This window comes from Calliphora vicina, chromosome 2 (genome assembly GCF_958450345.1).
Source record: "Calliphora vicina chromosome 2, idCalVici1.1, whole genome shotgun sequence".
Lineage (NCBI taxonomy): Eukaryota > Metazoa > Arthropoda > Insecta > Diptera > Calliphoridae > Calliphora > Calliphora vicina.
In genome coordinates, this window is record NC_088781.1 from 971,408 (window position 1) to 997,085 (window position 25,678).

Here is a 25,678-nt window from a genome sequence, read left to right on the forward strand (position 1 = left end):
TTAAAATTAAAAATTGGCGGCAAAATGAAAAAAAACTTTTGGCCGCTATTTCAAAATTAGTAACACTGTGCGGAGGTGGATCCATCATGATATGGAGGTGTTTCTCGGCTTCTGGTACCGGTCCAGTATATTGAATATAGAACTAAATATGCACCCCGGACTACTAGGAAGAGATGCCCTTGAGATGGGAATTTCAGCAGGACAATGAACCGCAGCACTCCTTAAAATTGACAAAGTACTGCTTTGCTGTTAACAAAGTACCTCTTATGGAATGGCCTTCGCAGTCACCGCGCCCAAACTCAATAGAACACCTTTGGGGAGTGCTCAAGAGGAAGCTGGAGGGTTGCAGTCCGAAAAATAAGGACGAATTGTGGGAAAAATCCAAAAAGAGTGGTTTTTCATTGAAAAGGACGTTTGCACAAACATTGGTTGAGTCAATAAGTCGCAGATTGAATGAAATTGTGAAAAACAAAAGTAGAGCAACAAATTATTAAAATAAAATAATTTTTTAACAAAAAATAATAAGATGTGCTTCTAAGAATTGAATCCTTTTACGCGTTTCTATTATTTTATTGGCTCTTTACATTTTTAGTCACATAATGTATTTAAATATAGATGAAAACTGGAACGATTATGTTTTTTCTTATACATATTGTATGTCTGATAAACCAAACTGCATATACATTTTTATTAACAAAACTAATTAACTTACAAAATTTTAAAATAAAGCACTTGTTTCTATTACTTTTCCAACACTGTATGTTGTGCAACCGCCTCCATTTTCGAAATAACGGTATATCTTGAAAACACAAGCTAACCTAAAAAAACGGTTAGCACCACTGAATTCAGCGTACCCGAATTAGTTTAACCCAATGGGTGACCTTCTTGAAAAAATGTCTCTTGTTAAGAAAAGTGAGAAGTGAAAAGAAGGCAATACAATATTAAAAATTAAAATTGCCGAATTTTTGATTTTTTTCTTTACAAACCATCTGCTGAAAATTTCGAATCGAATAAAAAAAAACAACCAAATCGCTCCAGCCGTTCTCACGTGATGTCATTACATACAGTGGTGGCCACCAAATACTTGATTTTTTTTCATCAACTGAATTTTAAGTGCGATAGAGCCAAAATAAAAGTTATGAAAGGGTATGAAATTTATTATTAATGTTTCTAGTTTCTGAAAAATGTTTGGAAAAATCGGTAAAACATATATGGACAAAGATATGTGGAAATACGTACATCAGCTGTTAATAACATGATATGACCGAAACTAATGGAACTAAAAATACGAAATTTGGTCCGAATATTTTATAATAATAAAATTATAATGATACTAGCTGACCCGGTGCGCTTCGCCACCCCAATTAGAAGAATGAAATAGTACTATTAAGTCTCCCTTTGTGAATCTAATTGTAAATGTCTAATTTCATATTTCTGGGACTATTATTATAGAAAATGCAAAAGAAAGTTACCACTAAAGTCACCTTTTGTGAATTCAAATTCATTCAGAATCATGGTGCCTAATTTTAAATTTTTAGTTTTATTATTATAAAATATTTAAAATGTACCATTGCAATAAACAAATAGTACCATTGATTATCACTTTTAAATTCGCATTCACTAAACCATCAAGTTTGAATTTTAAATTTGTATAGCATTTCCTATATTATCAACTAATTTTGTTTCTATAACAATTAATATTTAATAAATTATCTCAATTGGTGAAGAAATTACAAGAAGTACCATTCGAATAAAGAAAAAGTACCAAAAAGTCTCCCCTAGAATTCTCACTCACTTAGGACCATATATGCTTAATATCATGTTTCTAAGTTCATTGTTATAGAAAATTCAAAAAAGTACCATTAGAATAAAGAAAAATTATCAAAAAGTCTAGGGGGAGACTTTGAATTCTAACTCACTTAGGACCATATACTCTTAATTTCATATTTTTATGTCCATTATTACAGAAAATTCAAAAAGTACCATTAGAATATAAAAAAGGTTCCAAAAAGAAGCCACTTGTGGTTTCCCTCTCACTCGGGTCCATATAAGCTTTATTTCATGTTTCTATGTTCATTGGTGAACATTACAAAAAGTACCATTCGAACATATACGATTAATTTAATATTTTTATGTCCATTATTACAGAAAATTCAAAAAGTACCGCTACAATATATTTAAAGTACCAAAAATCAGGCACTTGTGGATTCCCACTCACTCCGGTCCATATAAGCTTTTCTTCATGTTTCTAGGTTCATTGGTGAAGAAATTACAAAAAGTACCATTCGAATAAAGAAAAAGTACCAAAAAGTCTCCCCCTAGAATTCTCACCGACTTAGGACCGTGTATGCTTAATTTCATGTTTCTAAATCCATTGTTATACAAAATTAAAAAAAGTACCATTATAATAAAGAAAAAGTACCATGAAGTTTCCGCTTGAATTTTCACTCACATAGGACCATATACGCTTAATTTCATGTTTTTAGGTCCATTATTATAGAAAATTCAAAAAGTACCATTATAATATAGAAAAAGTTCCAAAAATCAGCCACTTGTGGATTCCCACCCACTCGGGCCCATGTAAGCTTTATTTCATGTTTCTAGGTTCATTGGTGAAGAAATTACAAAAAGTACCATTCGATTAAAGAAAAAGTACCAAAAAGTTTTCCCCTAAAATTTACACGCAATTAGGACCATATATGCTTAATTTCATGTTTCTAAGTCCATTGTCATATAAAATTCAAAAAGTACCATTAGATGAATAAAAAAGTACCTATAGTTCAGTTCTCACATTTTGGTACCTAAATATTGTACCCTATTCCTAACACAAACTTTACTCAGATACATCAGCTAACTTTAATGTCGATAAGTGAAATAATTTAAAATATTAAAAAAGTACCATTAGGAGAAAAGTACCAATTTCCCTTTTCTTCCTTGAACACCCCCCTCAAGTTCGAACTTTAAAAATATTCCATTTTTCCAGAATTGTTTATGCTACAGACATGTCTCAAAATATTAAAATCTATGTTAATGTGCCCAAGAAAAAATATGTTTTAAAAAAAGTACAAAACTGTTTACCCGGATTTGGCCCAATATTCACCTTGGCACTCGAGTTCCAAATAACACCCTGTTAGTTAATTTTTGTATGAATCCAGGAACCAATGTTAAAAAAATTATCAAAATTGGCTTAATTTCGAATTTCCAAAAAGTACCATACCTATATTTTTTATTTTTTGTAAAGTAAAGAATACGATTTAAGATTTGTTTCTATGTTTAATGGTTTAAAAGATACATGGGTTGCCAAAAAAGTACCAAAATACAGTTTTTACCCGTTTTCTCCCTAAAAGATTCGAATTTCGAAAAAGTACCAGACACCTGTCAGTTTATTTTTTAAATGGAGTAACATGCAAATTTAATTTTTTTTGTATCTTTAATAGTTTTGAAGATATAAGGTTACCGAATTTACCCGTTTTTACCCTTTTGTACCCCCTAAACGTTCGAATTTCCAAAAATCCCTTCCTAGTTTATCGTTTTGGGGAGGGAGGAACCCACAGTTAAAATTTCATGATTCTAGCTTCAGTCGTTTGGGCTGTGCGATGATGAATCAGTCAGTCATTCAGTCAGTCAGTCAGTCAGTCAGTCAGTCAGTCAGTCAGTCAGTCAGTCAGTAACATTACTCTTTTATATATATAGATAAATGTGAGAAAATATGTTTATTTAAAAAAAAATTGTTGGTCAAGTTGTAGAAAAATTTTATGTGTTCATGGTGAATATGTATGAATTGACACAGTCGAATAAAACACACTTGTGTGTTAAAACAGTCCTCATACATATTTGTGGAAATATTTGAAAAAATAATTGACAATCACATGGAATTTAGCAATCAATTTTTGTCTTAAATTCCTGGCCACCACTGTACATGGACCATTTAATTTTTATAAAAAATATGGAACATAGATTAATATTATTAATGTTGTATTTTTATTCAAATAATATTTTACATATCGTTACGTTAATATAGAAAGGCCCTAACTCGTTCTTTCCAAAAATCATCGATAGATAATCCCCTAATACACCATTAATAAAATAAAATGTCAAAACATTGCATTGGTTGAAGACCAATGTAAAAATCTGTGTTGATAATAAATCGCAACTACAAAACTTTAAGTTTTATTAAGTTTTTCTTTCTCCAGTAAAGTAAGGAAAACGTTAGTTAAGGCCTTTCTATATTAAAGTAGCTATATGTACCTATTTTTATTAAATTATTCGAATAAAATTGTTTACTCGTTATTTATTCGACTAATCGAGGACATTTTAAAGATTAATCAATCACTCGAATAATACAAATATGATGAACTTTCGATTAAAATAAAACTCAAATAATTGAAAAAATCCTAAGTTCAATTAATTTGATTTTTTTAAATGTATTGAAAATATAAAGGTAAAAATATATTTTAGTTAATCGAAATAAAGTGACCAATTTTTCGATTTTATCGTTTAGTCGTATATTGAAAATTAAGCTTATAACCAGAAAAATAGCATTTATTTGAATATATTGCTTGAGTTTTTTATCCACCACGACACATCGTATATTGGTTGTAGATCCCACAACATACATACAGCTATGGACATATAAATGGCACATTTTACCAAAAGTTCTTTCTTATACTACTATATCGTAAATACTATTAACAAACAAAAAATTTTTGGTTTTTTGCAAAGTTTTATTACTTATCTTTAAAATGAATATAAACAAAAATTTAAATTCATTATTTTAAAAAAATTTCTTTATTAAGAAAAAAAAACACCACTGAAATCAGCTGGACACATAAATGGCACAATTTTTAAAAAAGAGAAAAAAATCATTTTAATATTTCATTTGTTGGTTTTTTGGTATGTACAAATATTTTACTATTAATATTAGTGATGTAGCCTTTGTTTTTGATAACAGCTTCGCACCTGCGACCCATATTTTCCACAAGTTTTTGGCATTTTGTTTTGGGTATGGTATACGAATCTTTCTGAGCTGCCGACCACAGATCGTCCATATTTTTATAATTTTATTGTTGCTGTATCAACCTTGACTTCGTTCCAAAGGTCCTCTATAGGATTTAAGTCAGGGCACTGGGCTTGCCAATCCAAAACTTCGATCTTCTCTGCACAAAACCACATCTTTTACTTCTTTAGACGAGTGTTTGGGGTCAATATCTTGCATTAATTGGCATGGAATCGAATGCATATGGCTCCATATGGTTTATTATAATATCTAAGTACTGAAACTTATCCATTTAGCCATTGATTTTTATAAGGGGACCTACGCCATGCCAAAAAAAAACACCCCAAACCAAAAATATTTCAAAACAATTAGTCTTCGCCAGAACCCATAGAGAAAAGCCCATTATTTTTTGGAAAAACGTGTTATGGAGTGACGAAACAAAAATTAATAGGATAGGAACAGATGGCAGAACCTTTGTTCATCGTCCTTAAGGACAAGTGTACAATCCTCGGTTCATTCAGAAGATGGAGAAACGCGGTGGTGATAGCATTATGGTTTAGGGTGCATTTTCTTGGCATGGCGTAGGTCCCCTTATAAAAATCAATGGCTAAATGGATAAGTTTCAGTACTTAGATATTATAATAAACCATATGGAGCCATATGCCTTCGATTCCATGCCAATTAATGCAAGATATTGACCCCAAACACTCGTCTAAAGAAGTAAAAGATGTGGTTTTGTGCAGAGAAGATCGAAGTTTTGGATTGGCAAGCCCAGTGCCCTGACTTAAATCCTATAGAGGACCTTTGGAACGAAGTCAAGGTTGATACAGCAACAATAAAATTATAAAAATATGGACGATCTGTGGTTGGCAGCTCAGAAAGATTCGTATGCCATACCCAAAACAAAATGCCAAAAACTAGTGGAAAATATGGGTCGCAGGTGCGAAGCTGTTATCAAAAACAAAGGCTACATCACTAATATTAATAGTAAAATATTTGTACATACCAAAAAACCAACAAATGAAATATTAAAATGATTTTTTTCTCTTTTTTAAAAATTGTGCCATTTATGTGTCCAGCTGATTTCAGTGGTGTTTTTTTTCTTAATAAAGAAATTTTTTTAAAATAATGAATTTAAATTTTTGTTTATATTCATTTTAAAGATAAGTAATAAAACTTTGCAAAAAACCAAAAATTTTTTGTTTGTTAATAGTATTTACGATATAGTAGCATAAGAAAGAACTTTTGGTAAAATGTGCCATTTATATGTCCATAGCTGTATATTTGGGGTTCTTATGAAACTTAAAGACGATATAGCTATGTCTGTATTGAAAGGAACAAATTATTTTCTACATGAAAATTTGTATTACAATAAAATGACTTTAAATACATACAGTGAGTGTCACTCAAAATCGTACAACATATTTTTTTTAAATATTATGAAATTATACAGGCAATAATAGGTGATTATATAAAAAATTAAAAGTCATTTTATTAATTGGAACAATAAATATGTATTTCAACAAAAAAGTTAACAAAACCTCAATTCCTTAAAAAAATATTGATGAAAATTAAAAAATATCACAAAATTCATATTTCACTTAAATTCGTACACTTATATATATTAAATTATAATTAAAACTTTAAAAATTAAAAAAAAATGTTAATATTAAATAATCCTAATACTTTGTAAAAATGTTAATATTAAATAATCCTAATACTTTGTAGGGTTTCCTTTGCTATTTTTAGTGCCTGTACGATTTTAAATGAAGCGTTGATATTCTGGGCACTGACAGTGTTACCCAATTTTTTTATTTGTAGATAAGGACAATTAAAATTATACTATATTTTCTGATATATAATAACACACACAATATAAAAATAGCATTTTAAAATATTTCCAAAACATCAATTTTCTAAAACTAATGAATAAAATTTTACTGCGATGGTTGGTGTACGATTTTAAGTGACATTCACTGTATGTATATTTATATTAATAATATTTTCCTGTTTTTTGAGCATTCTTGCTTGCTTCTTTTAATTTTTTGTGTGCAAGTTTATTTTGTTATTTTATTTGTTAATTATTCCATTAAATGCATGCGATGGAGTATTTCCATTCAGTCCCATTAACAGCACAAAAAACACAGTCAGTCATGTCATCCATAATTGCTGTACAAATCAATTTAAACGTAATTTTATACTTAATTCATGCTCATTCCTGGTTTGTATGATTAATTGTCAGAATCAGTGTAGCCAGATGTGGGGATTTGTCCCCAATTTGGGGATTTCAAGATTTTTTTGGGGACAGAATTTCGTGGGGAGGGATTTGGGGATTTTAACAAAATTTGGGGATTTACATCCATTTTTGGGGATTTTACATTTTTAGACATTAGCGGTATTCACAATGTAGAGTACTTGGCCTAGTAATAAAGCAGAAGAGCTATTTATTGAAAAACATTTCAATTTCTAATCTATTTGGTTTTATATTTTGTTTAAATAATCATATTTTATTTCTTTCATTTCTTCAGAATTTGATGAAAAACATAAAAAACACAAAGATTTTTCGTTTTCAGGACACTACTTTGATAATAAAAAAATTAAAAAAGGATTTCATCAAAAGTTCACAGATATTAAATAGTTTTAAATTCTTGCTAAACACAGAAAGCTGAATCATTCTCTAGGAGCCAATTTTTGGCTCCTAGAGAATGATACGAAGTGTAATTAACTTCGTATTTAAATGTTAATTACACTGTGCGAAAGTGAAAAAATGTCAAAAAATTTCAAAAACATCCTCAAATTCAGAATTTATTCAAAAAAAAAAGTTTTCAATGATGTTCTTCAACTTATCGTCGACCTGTAACTTAAGCTGGCCACACACGGTTGATTTGTGATTATGATTTGGTCGTGTTCGACATTTTGTTACTTGTTAATGGGGATGTGCGCGATACTTTTTTCTCGAATAAAAAATCGAATATTATAAAGCTCTTGATTTCTCAAGGAGTTATAAAAACTAATTCATACAAAAATCGGATAAACATCAAGAATTCTTTGGCAGGTTTCAAAGTAAAATGACATCTTCCAAACAATTTGTTCCAAAATCGATGAATCAACATTTTGAAAACTGACAATGAGGTAAATAGATGTAAAAATGCTTGTCGTATGTTATTATGCCAGATTGCAACTTTAGTTTGTTTAACTCAACATAGTAAAATTTAGTATTAACAATATAATTTAATTTTTTTTATGGTGACAAAATTGGGGATTTCAATTTTGAAATGGGGATTTTTTGGGGACATCGACTTTCAGATTGGGGACATAAGGTAAACTTTGTCTGGCAACACTGGTCAGAATATCAAGAGGCATATAGAAAAATTCTCTTCTTACTCATGAAAGAACAAATAAATATTTAGAAGTTGTGGTCGCTGGTTTCGATGGTTTTACATAAAATTTTAATTTAGCTTTTATTTATATTGGCTTTCTCTCACACACATAGGTTATTTATACATATAATTATGTTTAATGGTTCTTTGTGATTATTTGTAATTAAATCCATATTCATTATTCATTGTTATTCATACATACTGTTACACATGTTAGCAGAAGTATTCGTATGTGCCGCCGAATTTATATACCCTTCACAATAGTATTTACTAAAATAAATCGATATTTTTTTAAAAAAAAAACACTTTCCTTATCAATTAAATATTTGACTTATTAAGAACATAATAAGATTCGTGCCAATTGGATCATATTATGATATTCTCAATCAAATTTAAATAATCATAAATAAATGTGGTCGGGTGTTCATGAAATTAGTTTTCTGATAATTAGATTGGGATACATATACACAGAAAGAAAAAAGCACTTCTAAATTTGAGTTTATTTTACTAAAATTTAGCCGGAATTTAGGCTTAAAAATTTAAGTACGATTCAAATTTAAGTATTGATTAAAAAAATCAAGCGGAAATCTTCTTAAAACAAGAACGAAATTCTTGAATTAAGTAAGAAAATCTTGTTTTAAGTAAAGTGAGAAGTTAAATCAAGTAGTTAATTCTTAAACTTCAAATTAAGAGTAAGATAACTTGAAATAAGAAAAAAATTCTTATATTGATCCATAATAGAAAAAGAGCGGTATAAAATTTAGTCTCTGAGCTGTTCTCAAAGTAATTTTCTACTCGCGCTGTCGTTTAGTTACATGAATAAACAAGCGATTTGCATCAGTCTGTTTTGTGCGTTCCGTGTTGTTCTGTATTGTTTTCGGTCTTTTGTGTTTTTTTGTGTTGTGTGAAAAAAATATAAGTGAGGCAGAAGTTGTTCCGGACAAAGAAGACACCCTCCTGCTTCTCAGGTAACATACAACAGCTTGCAATATATGAATGGTGAAAACATTAAGGAAGCAATACCTCCTCTTGGTCTTCGAATCGAATTTAGGAAGAATCTTTTAAGTGGAAAAAATTCTGGTAAGCATTTAATAATACTGATTTTTGCAAATCCAAAGTGGACAACGGCTAATTGATGAAGATGACTTCCGTGGCAAACGAGTTTTAAGTAAGGTAATAAATACTATAGTTAAATTGTATATTTCTTTTTTTTATCTCATATTGCAAGTATTATTAAATATTAAATTTTTAAAACAAAACAAAATAAAATTTATTAAAAATAAAAAATAATGTGTTTTTCTTAAATCAATCCTATTTTTTGGATTATATCAAGTACGAATTCGTGCTTAAATCTAGTTCAGAATTCTTGAAACAAGCTCATTTTAAGATTAATTCAATCTCGGACATTCTTAAATCAATCCAATTTTTGGATTATATCAAGTATGAATTCGTGCTTAAATCAAGTTTAGAATTCTTGAAACAAGCTTATTTTAAGATTAATTCAATCTCGGCCGTACTTAGGGAGATCTAAAGTTAAGATTTTTGGGCTTTATGAATCCTTACATGAATCAAGAATTTTGTACTGGTTTTAAGAAAATCCACACTTACCCGCTCCGGATTGATTTATGTACGGATTACTAATTTTTAAGTGTATAAACTAGAGCCCTGCATGAGTGACTTAAATAATATTTTAAAACATTTATGTTCTGTTTTTTTATAGCGAACGAGTACTTTGAGTGGAAATTTAACATATGTTTTGTTATTGTAACAAAAACAAAACACATGTAAAATTTCCACTCAAAGCACTCGTTTGCTATAGAAAAACAGCATATTAACTTTTTTCAAGTACTGCTTTTTGACTCACTCATTGTTTTTTGAATGAATATAATAATTTATTCAAAACAAAAATGTATTTGACAAAAAACTCAAATAAAATAAAATACATGAATGTAAAGATTATAGCATTATACATAGAGAATAGACATAGAGCGGAAACTTTCCTGTCAAAGAGCTAATTCAGTGGTGAGAATGTATTAGTAGAAAAAACTATGTGAAAACAAAAATAACACTCGTATGTGTGATTATTTTGAGTAATTTTTTTGTTTGAGTTTTTTCCTAGTTTCCGCTCTATGTTTCTCTATGGCAGTGATGTTCATCACATACAGTGTTGCCATAATTTTTTTGAAGAAAACTTTTTATTTCTAAAAAAAAACTTTTTTTTCAAAAAAAAAACTTTTTTAACTACATACATACTAAAATTACAAAACCCAATTCGTACATATAATCAGATTGAGATAATGTATGTGAATTTATTGGTGAAGACACTTCAGCTCCTAAAGAAATCAATTAAACCATTTAGTAAATGAATTTGGGAACATCATTTTGAAATAAACGGTTCAACTTATTGATATCATAAATTTACAATTTTCCAAAAAACTTTTTTTAAAAAAATAAAACTTTTTGCACCTCAAAAACCTTGCAAAAAAAGGGAAAACTTGCCACATGGTAACGCTGATCACATACAACAATTGTTTAAAAAATTTAAACACATTTGTTACGCTCTTTTAAAGAGCGTAATAAATGTCTCATTTTTTCAGGAATTCAATAAGCATTGTTGTTGGTTGGTTTTTGGATGAAGGAATTAGCAAACACACACGTTTCAATTACAATTGAACACAAAAAAACAAAGTTAAAAATAAATAAAAAATTTGAGAGTATTTCGGCCGTATAATGTATATTCTTTCATTTCCTTAAAATTTAAATTATATTCATTTAATAAATTGGTTTTATTTGACAAAAATTCTAAATTTAAACTTTCTTCATTTTGTTATTATTTTAAGTGTTTGACATTATGTTTGCTGGGTAGCTCTCTCACCAAATATCTTCATTTTTATTTTTGAACATAAATTTTATAAATTTTATAATGTGATTTAATTAGAATGCAATTCTCGAATTACCATTATTATGAATTTTTATAGCGAGATTACAAATAAAACACATTATTGTTTACATGTATATTTTATTAATGTAACTCATGTAATAATTATATTTAAATGTTATTTACAGATGTAAACGATACTACTGTAAAGAGAAAAATATGAAATATAAATACTTTTATAATTATATATTAGCTAGAGATGCCAAACGGGGAATCCCGTTCCCGAAAATCCCGGGGTTTTCAGGATTTCTTAAACCCGAAGCCCGGGATTTTTTAATTTTAAATCCCGGGATTTTCGGGATTTTCCAAATCCCGTTTTTCATAAATAAATAAATATGTAGGGGAAATTGTCATTTTTGTGTGCCTTTTTATGCATTTTGACATTCTACATGTCCGAATATCGCAAAGTGATGTTCAGCACAGTTGTTAAGCTGAACTCCTGCTAAAACATCTATCTTCTATATATATAAAAATGAAATGGTCCATGTCATCACGTGAGCACGGCTGGAGCGATTTGGGTGATTTTTTTTCCCTAAAGTATGCAGTACAAATTTAGATATTTTATTTGCAAATAAATAAGAACAGGCGTATGTGGGTTCGAGAAACTTGAAGAACTAACATTAGTAAATGCTACTAGTAGTTAATAAAGGAAAGCGGTATTTTTTCCTAGAGTGGGCTCTGGAAAATCAATTCTTCACATTTTTTTGTAAGTTATCTAACAAAACTCAATTTAAATCCTCTTCAAACGAAATTGATTTTATCTCAGATGAGGATAATGAGCTCGAACAAAATGAAAATATTTCGATTGCTCAAAGGCTAAAAGATATTATTAATAAATGTAAAAAACCCAAATAACAATAACGAAACAAAGTTATAATGTAGATTTGCATCTTGCAAAAGAAATATATCACTTTATTTCTGAAGGAACAAGAGGAAAATACTTGCAGATTTGTTATAAGTATTTGCAAATGGTTTTTCCAATATGAAAGATGTTTTTCGGCAGCAGCATATGTCGGTAACAAAATTCGTTCCAGAATGGCAGACGAAACTATAGATGCTTTTTAGTGTCTAATAAAAATTAATTGCTAAATAAAAAATTTACTTTCAATTGTAAATACATAATTATGTACGTTTCTTTCTTATAATTTTTGGGATTTTAGATTTCCCGAAACCCTCGAAACTCGGGATTTCGAGATTCTTTACCAAATCCCGATCCCCGGGATTTTCAAAAATCAGTCCCGATTAGCATCTCTAATATTAGCACTAAGTGCATCAACTTCTTGTGGAACTGTGTATTTATTGTGAAAAAAATGTGTAAAAAAATAATTTGATTTACCGCAATATCATTTGAGACAATGTAGCATCTTTTTCAGAAATTACGTTACGGGCACAAGAAGAAACCTTTGCAGGTTTTGCTAAGATTCGGCAGCTCAATTTGTGTAAAAAGGGGAACTCGTTCTTATGCGAATTCCACCACTTTTATTATATCATGGCTTAACAAGCTAGTTACACTGGAAACAGATGCTAGACTTTCAACAGCGTCGCTAGAATTCTGTTCCAATTTACAATAAAATATAAATTAATGTGCTGTTTTTCTATAGCGATTTTTCTCTTGTTCGAATAAAACGAATAATTCGAATAAGAGATTTTAACTTGTTTCGATTTTAATAATTCGATCATACGTTTAAAATTAATCGTATTATTCGAATAATTTAATTTTTTTTTTTAAAAAGTAAATAATGAAGTTTTGATGTCGGTTTTTTAATATTTTGTTGTTAAAGAAAAACAAAAAATAACGTTAAAATTAACAATTCAAGTATTGATAATGTTAAAAAACATTCGAAAACAACAAATTTTCATCAGAAATATTCTGATCAGATTAACTCCTGAACAATATACAAAACAATTGACTAGCAAACCCTATAATTTCCGTTTTGGAGCTATGCTTTCAAAAATTAACATAGTTGGACATGATCCTGAATTCAAATACAATATAAACTAATTAAGAACTTTTTTATGTCGTTCATTAATTTGGATTTTAAAATGAGTAACTAATTATTTAGTAATTGAATTTTTCACTTTATCTAAATTATTTATAACAAATTGTATTATACCTTCAAGCTCTATCAACGTTGCCGAATCTGTGCTTAATCAAGTTGACTTAGGGAATTATACAAATCTGTCAAAAGTTTGATATCATTGTCAGTGAACGTGGCTAATTTGAAGTCAGGCAGTGCATGATTGACGCATTTACAAATACGCAAAAAGTTTATTACCATGTTAGACAAAGATGTTCAACGATGTTCAGAATCATGTATAAGACGAACTCCATGATTTTCTTGCAGCAAAACCTTAGTATGCAATATTTGTGTTTATCATTCGATTTATAAAATATTTTGCAACACTTACGTACGCGGTAATAACATCACTTAAATATATTTTAAGATCATGGCCTTTGTCTATTTCAACGTTATCATTATAAATGTCATCCTCAATATCACTTTCGACGACCGTTTCAGGATCACATTCTCCATCACATTCAACTCCACTTTAATCAATATTTCGCCAGCTAAATAACAAATATTTAATTCCGTACCTTTTATTTTCATTGGTTAAAAACTTTGAAAGATTTGTTTTTAGAATTGTAACTTCTTGCAGTAATATTTATATACATATTTATAGAAGAAGCTATCGGAGCACTCATCTACAGTTATCGAAAGTGCCTTTGTCTTTCGTTATTTGTCGAATTTCAGAAACAATACAATTTTTGTGAGTCATTACTTATTTAAATTTGAAATTATGACAAATTTTAAGCAATTTAATAAATTTAATTATATATGAACATTTATTCGTTTTATTCGATTATTCTACATAAAATTGTTCGAAAATGGCCATTTTTAAATTGTTCGAATAATTATTCGTAAGAAATAATAAGTATATCCGTAGTTAATAGTATATGAGAATTTGACTTTGTACGATATCGTTTGTAATAGTATAATCCACACTATAAATAATAAATCCCTATAGTTGTATTTTAAAATGTTTCAACAAATTTAAAAAGTAATCTAAAAGTTACGAGAGCCATATTGTGTTCACTAAGAAAATTAAAACATTAAACTATTATAAAGTTTTTATAAAACAACCCTGTTGCAACCGAAAATAAGGAACAAGTATAACTCGTTTCCCATAACAACGGTTTTGTGTTGCCTAGACCACCATAAAATGCCAACAAATGTTTTTTTCTTAAAAACTATTCTAAAAAGTGAAGCAGCATAAAAATAATTATTGCTTAGTAATAATGAAATTAAAAACACATATTTGTAAAAAGACTCCTGGGTCCAATGGGAATGGCGATTATCTGACACAAAACTCAAATATAACGAAGACAAACGCTGCAAAAGAAAATAGTAATAATGAAAAATCATTGGATATTTTACCCTTAAGCTGTGTAGATTGGAGCAGTAATGATGATATATATTTTGTGAGGTATAAAAGACTACGACATTTTAATAATAAAAATCAGAAAAACTGGAATAATAATATTTAAATTGCTTCTTATCGATTTAGTGACGATCATCAGATTTACAAATGGAGTTCTCGCACAAGAGATTCTTTAGAGGTGGCAAAATTACCGGACGATTTTATATCTACTGATATGCACTGGCTGTTATTGGGTGGTCGTGGCAGCGGTGGTGGCAAGGGTAGCGATACATTGTTGATAAGTAGTAATGATGGCAGATTTATTATTTTAAATAAAAGTTCTCGGGTAGAACGTAGTATATCAGCTCATACGGCGGCCATAAGTTCGGGTAGGTGGAGTCCGGATGGAGCTGGTTTATTAACGGGTAACATTTTAAACTAAATTGCAAAATTGTGAAATAGTTAACATACAGTTTTTAAAGCTGGGGAAGATGGTGTCATTAAAATCTGGTCTAGGTCCGGCATGCTACGCTCTACAATCTTGCAAAGTGACGAAGCCATACGTTGTGCTCGTTGGTCTCCAAATTCATCATCTATAGTGTTCTGCCAAGGAGGCCATATATCGGTTAAACCTTTGGCGGCCAATAGCAAATTAATAAGGGTAATACATTATAATCTACATTATAATACATAATCTAATAGCTTTTTTATTCTTAGTGGCGTGCACATGATGGTTTGGTATTGTCTCTGAGTTGGTCTGCCCAGTCCAATATCATAGCTTCTGGTGGTGAGGATTTTCGTTTCAAAATATGGGACTATCAAGGAGCCAATCTTTTTATAAGTTCACCTGAAGATTATGCTATTACCTCAGTGGCTTTTAATCCAGAAAAAGATGTCTTACTTGTTAGCACTTTCAATATGCTTAAATTATGTTCAAGTGCAGGCGTGAGTTGTTATGAGATTCCTTTAGTTTATTTAGATTTTTAAATATTACTTCTCTTTAAAGTGGACTTATAGTACCGCCCGTTTTAATGAACCTTCAGTGGGTTCATTTCATACACTATCTTGGTCTTCGGACGGCACACAAGTGGCTTGTGGTACTTCCACTGGCCAACTCATTATAGGTTATATTGTGCAAAAACAACTGATATCAAAAAATCTAAAGGCCACTACGACGGGTCGTAAATCCATACGTATGGAGGATATTGCTAACGGCAGCAGCGATGCCTTAGAGTTTACTGACCGTGTCATTAATTTCGGGTTGGATTACGGTCACTTAATTGTGGCCACCTCAAATCAAATACACATTTACAATGAGAAATATATAAATACACCGATCATTATAGATGGTCGTACCGATGTCAGAGTCATTGAAGTGGGAAAGAAGTATTTAATGAATTTATTTTTTAGAGTCTTAAATTTAATATTTCGTATTTTCATTTAAGATTCTTTATGGTTCTGGACTCTACTTCAATTTGGGTTTATACTTTCACCGGTCGTTTGCATCTTAATCCCCGATATCCGGGTTCCCAGGCGCAGATACCTTTGCTAAATTGGCGTAGTATTTCTTTGGGTTTAGATACTTTGGTAATTCGTGATAATTCCGATAATACCGGTAAACAAATAAAATAATATAGTCCAACTTTATCTAAAATCGTTGATCATTCAGTATAATTAAGATAAAGTCATTGATTTTTACTAGTACAATTTCATCGTTTATTTATTTTTCATTCAATAATTATTTGTTTTAACTTCCCTATAAGCTCTTCATATCTTTGACCTAATTCCCGGTGCTACCAGACAGTATGAACCATTTTCGCTGAAAGCTAAAACTCAAATAGCAGAAATTGCAGCCTGTCGTGCTGGCACCGCAGATGATCAGTTTGTGGTCATGATTGACAGCAACAGAGAACTTTATATAACGGAAACTCGTAATTTAAATGGCAATATAGCTGGAATCACGGGAGCTACCACAGGAGAAGTTTATAAAATCGGTACCCAGGTTACAGCGGTAAAGTGGGCAAGTGAATCAAATATTTTGGTTGGGGTACATGATGCCTGCTATAGTATATGGTATTGTCCTGGAGAGGGTGCCACGGATCCTACAATAATTGCATTGACCACAATAACAATAGATGCAACGTATGTTACCTACATACATATATGTATTTTGTTTGATATTGTTTTAATTCTTTTTTAACCTTTAAAGGGAATTTGGCAAAAATATTGTTATCGAAACTTTCGAAGACGCCATTGTCACTTTTCGTTGTTCGGGGGCTCTTTTGCCCATCAGTATTAATATGTATTGTGAGATTTTACATCGCACTTTAATGGAGTCCCACTGGCAACAGGCTTTGAAAATATGTCGCATGGCTCAAAATGCTTATTTGTGGGCCACTCTAGCGGCCGTTGCCACCCGCAAAAATCAATTGCAAATCAGCGAAGAAGCTTATTCGGCAGCTTTGCAAATCGATAAAGTTAGCTACTTGCAGTACATCAAAACGTTGGAACCCTCCAGTGCCGACTACATGGCTGAAAATTCGTTAATGCTGGGCAGACTTGTCGAAGCAGAAACTATTCTTATACATAATCGTAAATATCGGGAAGCTGTATGTCTCTGTATGCGTATGCATAATTGGCGTAAGGCTTTGGAAATTGCTCAAAAACATGATACCGAACTTCTACAATTAGTGCTACAACAACGTATGAAATATTTAACGGCCTTGGGAAGGGAAGAATGGGATACCGTATTCTTAAGTTTAGATGTTAAAGACAATAATATGAGTGAATAAATCTGTTTAAAATTAAATGATTTAAATCAAATGAATTCGTCAATTCTTTTAAATAATAAAGACAGTTTATTACAGAAATAATAAAAAAGTGTTATTACATACATATGTATGTATATTATAGAGTTAATTTAAAAAAATTGATTTGCGGGTATCATAATTTTTCTAAAGGTTTTTGCGGAAATAAAAATAATGGCGTCCTTTTTTTTGGAAAATTTTCACTCCTTTGAGCACATTTTTCTGTAGAGCAAAAACGGTTGAATATATTGCAAATCTGATTTCACCAGTCGATTCTGAATCAAAAATTAATACAAATAATGTTTTTTGAATCCTTAAAAATAGTTCCAAAAACCCACAGCAGGGGCGCAAATCTCATAAAAAAAATAAAAAAGGCCTTTTAGTTTTTTTAAATATGCTCGATGAAAAGCCATTTTAAGCTTAGCAAAACGGCACCAATATTTCCTTTCTATCACTAACCATTAAAAAGTTATGTGGCTTCAAAGTTATTTATTTAACAAGAAAATAATAATTTGTAAAAAAAGTTTAGAAATTTTTTTATTAGCTTGCCTTAACAAAACAGTTTTAAAGCTACATAACTTTTTAACGGATTGTGATAGAAAGGAAATATTGGTACCATTTTGATAAGCTTAAAATGGCCTTTCATCGTGTATATTTAAAAAATCTAAAATACTTTTTTTTTATTTTGTTTATGAAATTTGCGCCCCCTGTTGTGGGTTTTTGGAAATATTTTTAAGGATTCAATAGACAACAATTGTATTAGTTTTTGATGCACAATCGACTGGTGAAATAGAATTTGCAATATATTCAACCGTTTTTGCTCTACAGAAAAATGTGCTCAAAATGCGCGTCTTTAGGTGCGTTGAACCACCACAAGGAGTGACAATTTTTCAAAAAAAAGGACGCCATTATTTTTATTTGAGCAAAAACCTTCATAAAAATGATGATACCCGAAAATCAAATGAAGTGACCTGCTCAGAAACGAAATCTAATGTATATGTATGTATGTATTTACTAGGGTATTCGAATTAATCGATTTTTCTCTTGTTCGAATAAAACGAATAATTCGAATAAGAGATTTTAACTTGTTCGAATAATTCGATCACACGTTTAAAATTAATCGAATTATTCGAATAATTTAAATTTTTTTTAAAAAAGTAAAAAATGAAGTTTTGTTGTCGGTTTTTATACCCTTCACCTTCGTGAGGAGGGTATATATAAGTTGGTCATTCCGTTTATAATTTCTACATTTTTCATTTCCGACCCTATAAAGTATATATATTCTGGATCCTTATAGATAGCGGAGTCGATTAAGCCATGTCTGTCTGTCTGTCTGTCTGTCTGTCTGTCTGTCTGTCTGTCTGTCTGTCTGTCTGTCTGTCTGTCTGTCTGTCTGTCTGTCTGTCTGTCTGTCTGTCTGTCTGTCTGTCTGTCTGTCTGTCTGTCTGTCTGTCTGTCTGTCTGTCTGTCTGTCTGTCTGTCTGTCTGTCTGTCTGTCTGTCTGTCTGTCTGTCTGTCTGTCTGTCTGTCTGTCTGTCTGTCTGTCTGTCTGTCTGTCTGTCTGTCTGTCTGTCTGTCTGTCTGTCTGTCTGTCTGTCTGTCTGTCTGTCTGTCTGTCTGTCTGTCTGTCTGTCTGTCTGTCTGTCTGTCTGTCTGTCTGTCTGTCTGTCTGTCTGTCTGTCTGTCTGTCTGTCTGTCTGTCTGTCTGTCTGTCTGTCTGTCTGTCTGTCTGTCTGTCTGTCTGTCTGTCTGTCTGTCTGTTGAAATCAATTTTCTGAAGACCCCAGATATCTTCTGGATCCAAATCTTCAATAATTCTGTCAGACATGCTTTGCAGAATCAGCAAAATCGGTCCACAAATCGCTGAGATATGAGGAAAAAACCAAGACAACCTCGATTTTTGACCTATTTTTGACCTATATCTGGATTACTAAGACATTAATATAGACAATATGGATATCTAATGATAGATATTTCAAAGACATTTGCAACGACGTATATAAGACCATAGTAAGTTGGACCTACAATGGGTCAAAATCGGAAAAAAAATTTTTAACCCGAATTTTTTTTCACAAAAAAAAAATTAAAAAACCAAAAAAAAATTTTAATATTTAAAAAAAATTTTCAATTTAAAAAAAAAAAATTTTAAATAAAAATCGAAAAAAAAAATTTCTAAAATATTAAAAAAACAATTGGAAAAAAATTAAATTTTGTTTACCTTAAAATATTTAAAATTTTGAAGTATAATTTGGTGAAGCACTCTTAATTGTTTAATATTTTGTTGTTAAAGAAAAACAAAAAATAACGTTAAAGTTAACAATTCAAGTATTGATAATGTTAAAAAACATTCGAAAACAAAGTCTATCATTAAATTTTCATCAGAAATATTCTGAACAGATTAACTCCCGAACAATCTACAAAACAATTGACTAGCAACCCCTTTAGTTTCCGTTTTGGAGCTATGTTTTAAACAATTGGAGCTAGTTGGACATGATCCTGAATTCAAATACAATATAAACGTATTAAGAACTTTTTTATGTCGTCATTAATTCGGGTTTTAAATTGAGTAACTAATTCTTTAGTAAATTAATTATTGACTACTTCTAAATTATTTATAACAAATTGTATATATTTTAAGATCATGGCCTTCATCTATTTCAATGTAATCATTTCGACGATCGTTTCAAAATCACATACTCCATCACATTCAACTCCATTGTAATCTAAGTTAAAATTTTGAATATATATAACAAATATTTTATTTCCGTACCTTTTTTTTATTGGTTCAAGTCCTAAGTTAAAAATTTTGAAAGATTTATTTTTAGAATTGTAACTTTTTGCAGTAATATTTATAGAAAGAGCTATAGGAACACCCATCTACAGTAATCGAAAGTCCCTTTGTCTTTAGTTATTTGTCGAATTTTAGAAACAATACAAATTTTGTGAGTCATTATTACTTATTTAAATTTGGAATTATGAAAAATTTTAAGCAATTTAATATATTTAAATATATACAGTGACGGACATTATAATAGAATCACTACCAATATTTCATTTAAAACCAGGAGCAATCATAAGGATTGGTGTGGGCCAGAAAATATAAAAAAGTGGCAAAATGTGTTGTGGATGGACGAAACGACCATTAATTTAATTGGTAGTGATGATAAGACATGGGTTAGACGTCCAAAAAATGGCAAAAACCAGAAACGTTTAAACATGTTTGGGGAAATATTATTATATGGGGAAGCTTTTCTTGGTATTGCGTTGGTCCAATTTATTGGATTAAAGAAAATATGGATAAGCACTTGTATGTAAAATGACTCTTCCAGCTAGATAATGACCCAAAGCACACGTCAGGTCTTGCCAAAAAATGGTTTTTATATAACAAAATTCATGTTATGGAATGGCCGTCTCAATAACCAGACTTAAATGCTATGGAAAATAGTAAAAGACAAACTCGGACCTGAATAATTGAAAAACAAGGAAAAACTTTGGCAGAAAATTCAGGAAATATGGTATGCAAATTCCCGATCTACATGCGAAAGTTTGTTAAATTCAATCCCCAAAAGATTTGATGCTGTTATTATTAATAATTGATATGCAACAAAATATTAAGAAAACAACGAATTCTTATGATAATTTTTTATTTTTAATCATTTTAAGACTGATTGATTCTATTTGAATGTCGCATATTTTATTTAGTCTTTTAGATTTGACATCATTTTTAACATAAGAATGTGTTATTTTTTTATTTTATTTTTTTCTATTTATTGTTTACGTTATGAGCAATAATATATAATGAACAAATTTTAAATTTTGAAATCAAATTTTGTAGTTTTACCGCTTTAATCGAATTCATATGTAGTGATTCTATTGTATTGTCCGTCACTGTATGTACATTTATTCGTTTTATTCGATTATTCTACATAGAATTGTTCGAATTATTCGTTATTCGAAAATGGCCATTTTTAAATTGTTCGAATAATTATTCGTAAGAAATTATTCGATTAATCGAACGATCATTAGTCGAATGAATACCCTAGTATTTACAAATGTTGTATTTTGATTTTATTTAATAGGCTGGCGAAATCATGGGTTTACCGTCCAAGGCATTCAAAATATTATTAGCAGCAACCATGCCCATTTCGGTGGTAGTTTTTAAAGTCTGCGTTCCCAAATGTGGAATAATGACTGCATACATAAATAAATAAATAAATTAATATAAAAAATATTATAAATAATTTAACAATACATACTACTTATATTGTGAAAATTTAAAAACTTACCGCAATTAGGAAGTGCCAGTAGAGGATCACTGGCCGGCAAAGGTTCCGGTGTCATAACATCTAAACCAGCAGCAAATATTTGGCCAGATTTCAAAGCATTATACAAAGCCTCTTGGTTCACAATGCCTTAAATATGAAATTATTTAAATTAATTTTATTTTTTAAGTTATTTTTTTTTATGTATATTTCAACAAAATACTTTTACCTCCCCTTCCCACATTAACAAATACACTATTTGCCTTCATTTTCCCAAATGCTTCCGCATTAAACATTCCCTTGGTTTCTGATGTCAAAGGACATGCCACCACTAGAAAATCACTTTCATTTAATAGCTGCGCAAATGACACATGATCTGCATGAAATTCCTTATCGTTGGCTTTGCGTGTCCGCGTGTGGTAGATGATTTTCTTAGTGTCCCAACACTGCAAACGTTTTGCTATGGCCTGACCAATACCACCGAAACCTAAGAATCCAATAGTAGAGTCACGTATTTCTTGACCCATTAACCAATTGATGCGTTCAGTTTTCCATAAAGAACTGTAGTAGATGAGACAATAATGCAAGTATTTTTTAAATGTTTATTGTTTTCTAACTGGCAATGCTTAAATTTAAAAGCTAACAGTATGTTATTTAATAGAAAAAGCTTTTACTAGTGAAAGCTTTATGTTAAGAAGTTTCTTTCAGTTATTGTAAAAGCTTTATTATACATTAAACCTTAAATGGACAATACAAACATTTTAAAAATATTATTTTTCTTTTATTTATAGGTAATAACGTTTTCAGAGTAAGGTACGTTTGATTCCATTGATTTTTTATACATATGTATGTATGTTTTTAAACTCTATTTCTCATGATAAATGATTTCATGTTTTACGGCCATTCTCACAATGTACGATTAAAAGTTAACGTGAACTTTAACCGCAAGTTAGGCTAATTTGAATTTCACAATGTACGATTAATTCTTAATTGACACTATTTAACAACAAAGTTGCTGTTAAATATAACCGAACAAATTTCGCCGGTTAGCATCTTAATTGTAAGAAATATAATAAAAGAACATGGAAAAACATTTATATTTTTGTAATATTTATAATTTTTAAAAGTGTAAAGCGAAGAAAAGTAAATTTTGCACGGGGTGATCCATATACCACCCGGATATTGCACTTACAAACCAAACAACAAATGTGCACTTTTCCTTGTTGGTTTTCAGTAATTGTTGTTCAGTTTGTTCTGTAAATTTTACAGTTAGGTACCTTAATATTTTTGAGTTTTATACGTTTTTTTATTATACCACTAAGAAAACACAAATTATTATCTTTTATACCGTCTTTTAGACAATTTTTTATATTTCAATCTTTCATTACACTATTTTTCGTAAACAAATGTATGCATTATTGCCATACTTTCTACTGAATGCTTTGGTTAAGTAATCAAATGATGGTGAAACGTAAATCGGTAACCGTTGGTTAAATGCTCCCCGTTAATCAAACCGACAGTTAGTTAATTTCCCGGTTAAAATGAAATAATCGTACATTGTGAAAATGGCCGTAAGAAAACACAAACTATTATTTTTTATGCCGTCTTTTAGACAATTTTTTATATTTCAATCTTTCATTACACTATTTTTCGTAAACAAATGTATGCATTATTGCCATACTTTCTACTGAATGCTTTGGTTAAGTAATCAAATGATGGTGAAACGTAAATCGGTAACCGTTGGTTAAATGCCCCCCGTTAAACAAACCGACAGTTAGTTAATTTTCCGGTTAAAATGAAATAATCGTACATTGTGAAAATGGCCGTTAATTGTATAAAATATTTCCATACATGTAAAAATACAAATACATACACAGAATAAAATAATATTGAATAAACAGTTGATTAAAATTATTTCATAATTAAATATTTTTTTTTTAAATTTCGATTAATTAAAATACAATTTAGATTGCTGATTAAACTTTATTAAAAAAAATATTAAAGATAAATTTTTATTATAAAAATTTTATTTTCCATTACTCAAAATTAAAAAAAAAAAAAAAATATTAGAAAATTTTATTTTTGTCGACATGAATATTTGAACTTGTGTAAAAGAACCTTTATGTCCTTAACTCCAGCTCTCTGGATCTTTTTTAAAATATCCACATTTTAAAATATCCGTATCTAATTAATTTTAAGAAAAACTATTATATTTTTGAAAAAATTCGCGTTGTTTTTTTCCAAAAAAAAAATGTATTCTGGATATGGATTTTTTAAATAAATTCATAAAACGACCCTAATATATTACTATGGGGTTAAAAAAAAGCTTTTCAGTAATGTAAGCTTTTCAACTAAAAAAACAGCTGTTATTATTTATTGTTTTTGCTCCGTACTTACTTGTCAATTTCTTGTCTACCTGCATGGAAAAATCTTCCAGCGGATATCATTAGACCAATGGCTAAATCCGCCACCGAATTTTTCACTATACCCGGCGTATGTCCCAAGGGCATTTGGCGGCGCTTAAACTCGGGCACATCAACATAATCAATGCCTGAAGACATTGTTGAAACCGCTTTCAGCTGAGTGCCGGCAGCATCTAATATTTCCGAATTAAGAGGTTGATAATGAGCCCAAAAGATGGCATCGACACCGGGTAGTCGTTTCAAAATATCCGAACGCACGGGAGGGACATTTTGACAAACGATTGTCTCACAGCTGCGTTGACGTAAATACTCGAGAACGGGAGTGGGAACGTCTGGATGGGAAACGAGAACTTTGTAACTGCGACGAGCGGCGGACATTTTGATACGAGTTGTTATTTTGTAGTGGGCAAACTAAAGTTTTTTTTTATTGCATACAAATTAGGTGGCGTTAAATGTGAGGCTAAATAAAAAGTTGTGGAGAAAGCTTTATTAAAAGTTTCGTACTCTCTTCAGGTTAATTAAATTTGTATTCATTAAAGAGATACAAAGAACAAATTCACACACTAATGATTATAATAATAGATACGCTAAAATATTAGAAATTCTAATTTAGAATAAAGAAAACAAAATAAATTTCAGAAATAAAATTTTAATTACTATTAATAGGTACATACATATGTATGTATGTACCAACTTTTTTTTTATTGTAATCAAAAAACTAACTTTTGTGTTCCAAAAATAATATTAATTCAAAAGGAACAAAATGTTTGCTTTTGTTCAGAGACAAAATTCGATTTAATCGTTTCATCCGTTTTTATCAGATAATAAAATTAATAACGAAAAAGGGAATGGAAATTAAAGGAAAATACCAAAATCTATGTTGTAATGAAGCCTTATTTTCTTTAACGCTTACAAATCTCTTAAATAAGTTCGTATCGAAATAAAATGACGACGATAAGACCACATGAACAATTTTTGAGCTTTCATTCTCACTGCTACTTACCCGATTTTATTTTTTTATACGAACAAATTATAATCAGCTGTGTTCATAATTTTACCTTATTAATACACCTGAAATTTGGGAGAGATTAAATATTCTTAATATACATATGTAGATATTTCATTGTCAGTTGCGTCTCTAGTTCTACCCTATGATTTTTAATTCCAATTGTTATGAATATTTATATTTGAAAACAGAAATGTTATGTTTATTTCTTTAAACAAATGTAAAAACTCTCTCTATCGCTCATTTGCGGCAACAACGTCATAATTCAAAAAAAGTCGTTTCGAGAAAAATGAATGTTTTATGACATTTTACTATTTCTTAAATAAATTTTCAACAAATCATGCGATTTCTGAAATAAAACCCCAATTTAAATATTAGCTACTTATATCTTTCTAATCTGTATTTAACCCAAAGTTTTACTTGTCAAATATAAGAGAAAACATGAA

The 25,678-nt window shown here is 30.0% G+C and overlaps 2 protein-coding genes across 2 annotated transcripts; one reads left to right on the forward strand and one right to left on the reverse strand.

Moving 5' to 3' along the window:
- Positions 1–14,508: 14,508 nt before the first annotated feature.
- Positions 14,509–17,526, forward strand: Oseg5 (intraflagellar transport protein Oseg5). The gene is made up of 8 exons (XM_065502677.1): positions 14,509–14,800; positions 14,882–15,159; positions 15,217–15,395; positions 15,452–15,679; positions 15,741–16,120; positions 16,180–16,349; positions 16,498–16,876; positions 16,944–17,526. Exons 1-8 carry the CDS (start codon positions 14,613–14,615, stop codon positions 17,524–17,526), a joined length of 2,385 nt encoding a protein of 794 aa, XP_065358749.1. The 5' UTR covers positions 14,509–14,612.
- A 2,771-nt stretch (positions 17,527–20,297) lies between these two features.
- LOC135951996 (glyoxylate reductase/hydroxypyruvate reductase) lies at positions 20,298–24,638 on the reverse strand. The gene is made up of 4 exons (XM_065501768.1): positions 24,201–24,638; positions 22,033–22,364; positions 21,828–21,953; positions 20,298–21,732 (listed from the first exon to the last, which is right to left on the reverse strand). The coding sequence occupies exons 1-4, from the start codon at positions 24,602–24,604 to the stop codon at positions 21,614–21,616; spliced, it is 981 nt and encodes a 326-aa protein (XP_065357840.1). The 5' UTR covers positions 24,605–24,638; the 3' UTR covers positions 20,298–21,613.
- Between the last annotated feature and the right edge of the window lie 1,040 nt (positions 24,639–25,678).

What these genes read in the sequence shown, in the direction of transcription:
- Oseg5 (XM_065502677.1), top strand. Translation starts at nt 14,613, where the DNA reads ATGAAATTAAAAACACATATTTGTAAAAAGACTCCTGGGTCCAATGGG. An exon ending in GATGATATATATTTTGTGAG is followed by an intron (nt 14,801 to 14,881) that starts GTATAAAAGACT and finishes TTATCGATTTAG; the next exon opens with TGACGATCATCAGATTTACA. An exon ending in ACAATAACAATAGATGCAAC is followed by an intron (nt 16,877 to 16,943) that starts GTATGTTACCTA and finishes TAACCTTTAAAG; the next exon opens with GGAATTTGGCAAAAATATTG.
- LOC135951996 (XM_065501768.1), bottom strand. Translation starts at nt 24,604, where the DNA reads ATGTCCGCCGCTCGTCGCAGTTACAAAGTTCTCGTTTCCCATCCAGAC. An exon ending in TGTTAATGTGGGAAGGGGAG is followed by an intron (nt 21,954 to 22,032) that starts GTAAAAGTATTT and finishes TTCATATTTAAG; the next exon opens with GCATTGTGAACCAAGAGGCT. An exon ending in ACTGGCACTTCCTAATTGCG is followed by an intron (nt 21,733 to 21,827) that starts GTAAGTTTTTAA and finishes TTATGTATGCAG; the next exon opens with TCATTATTCCACATTTGGGA.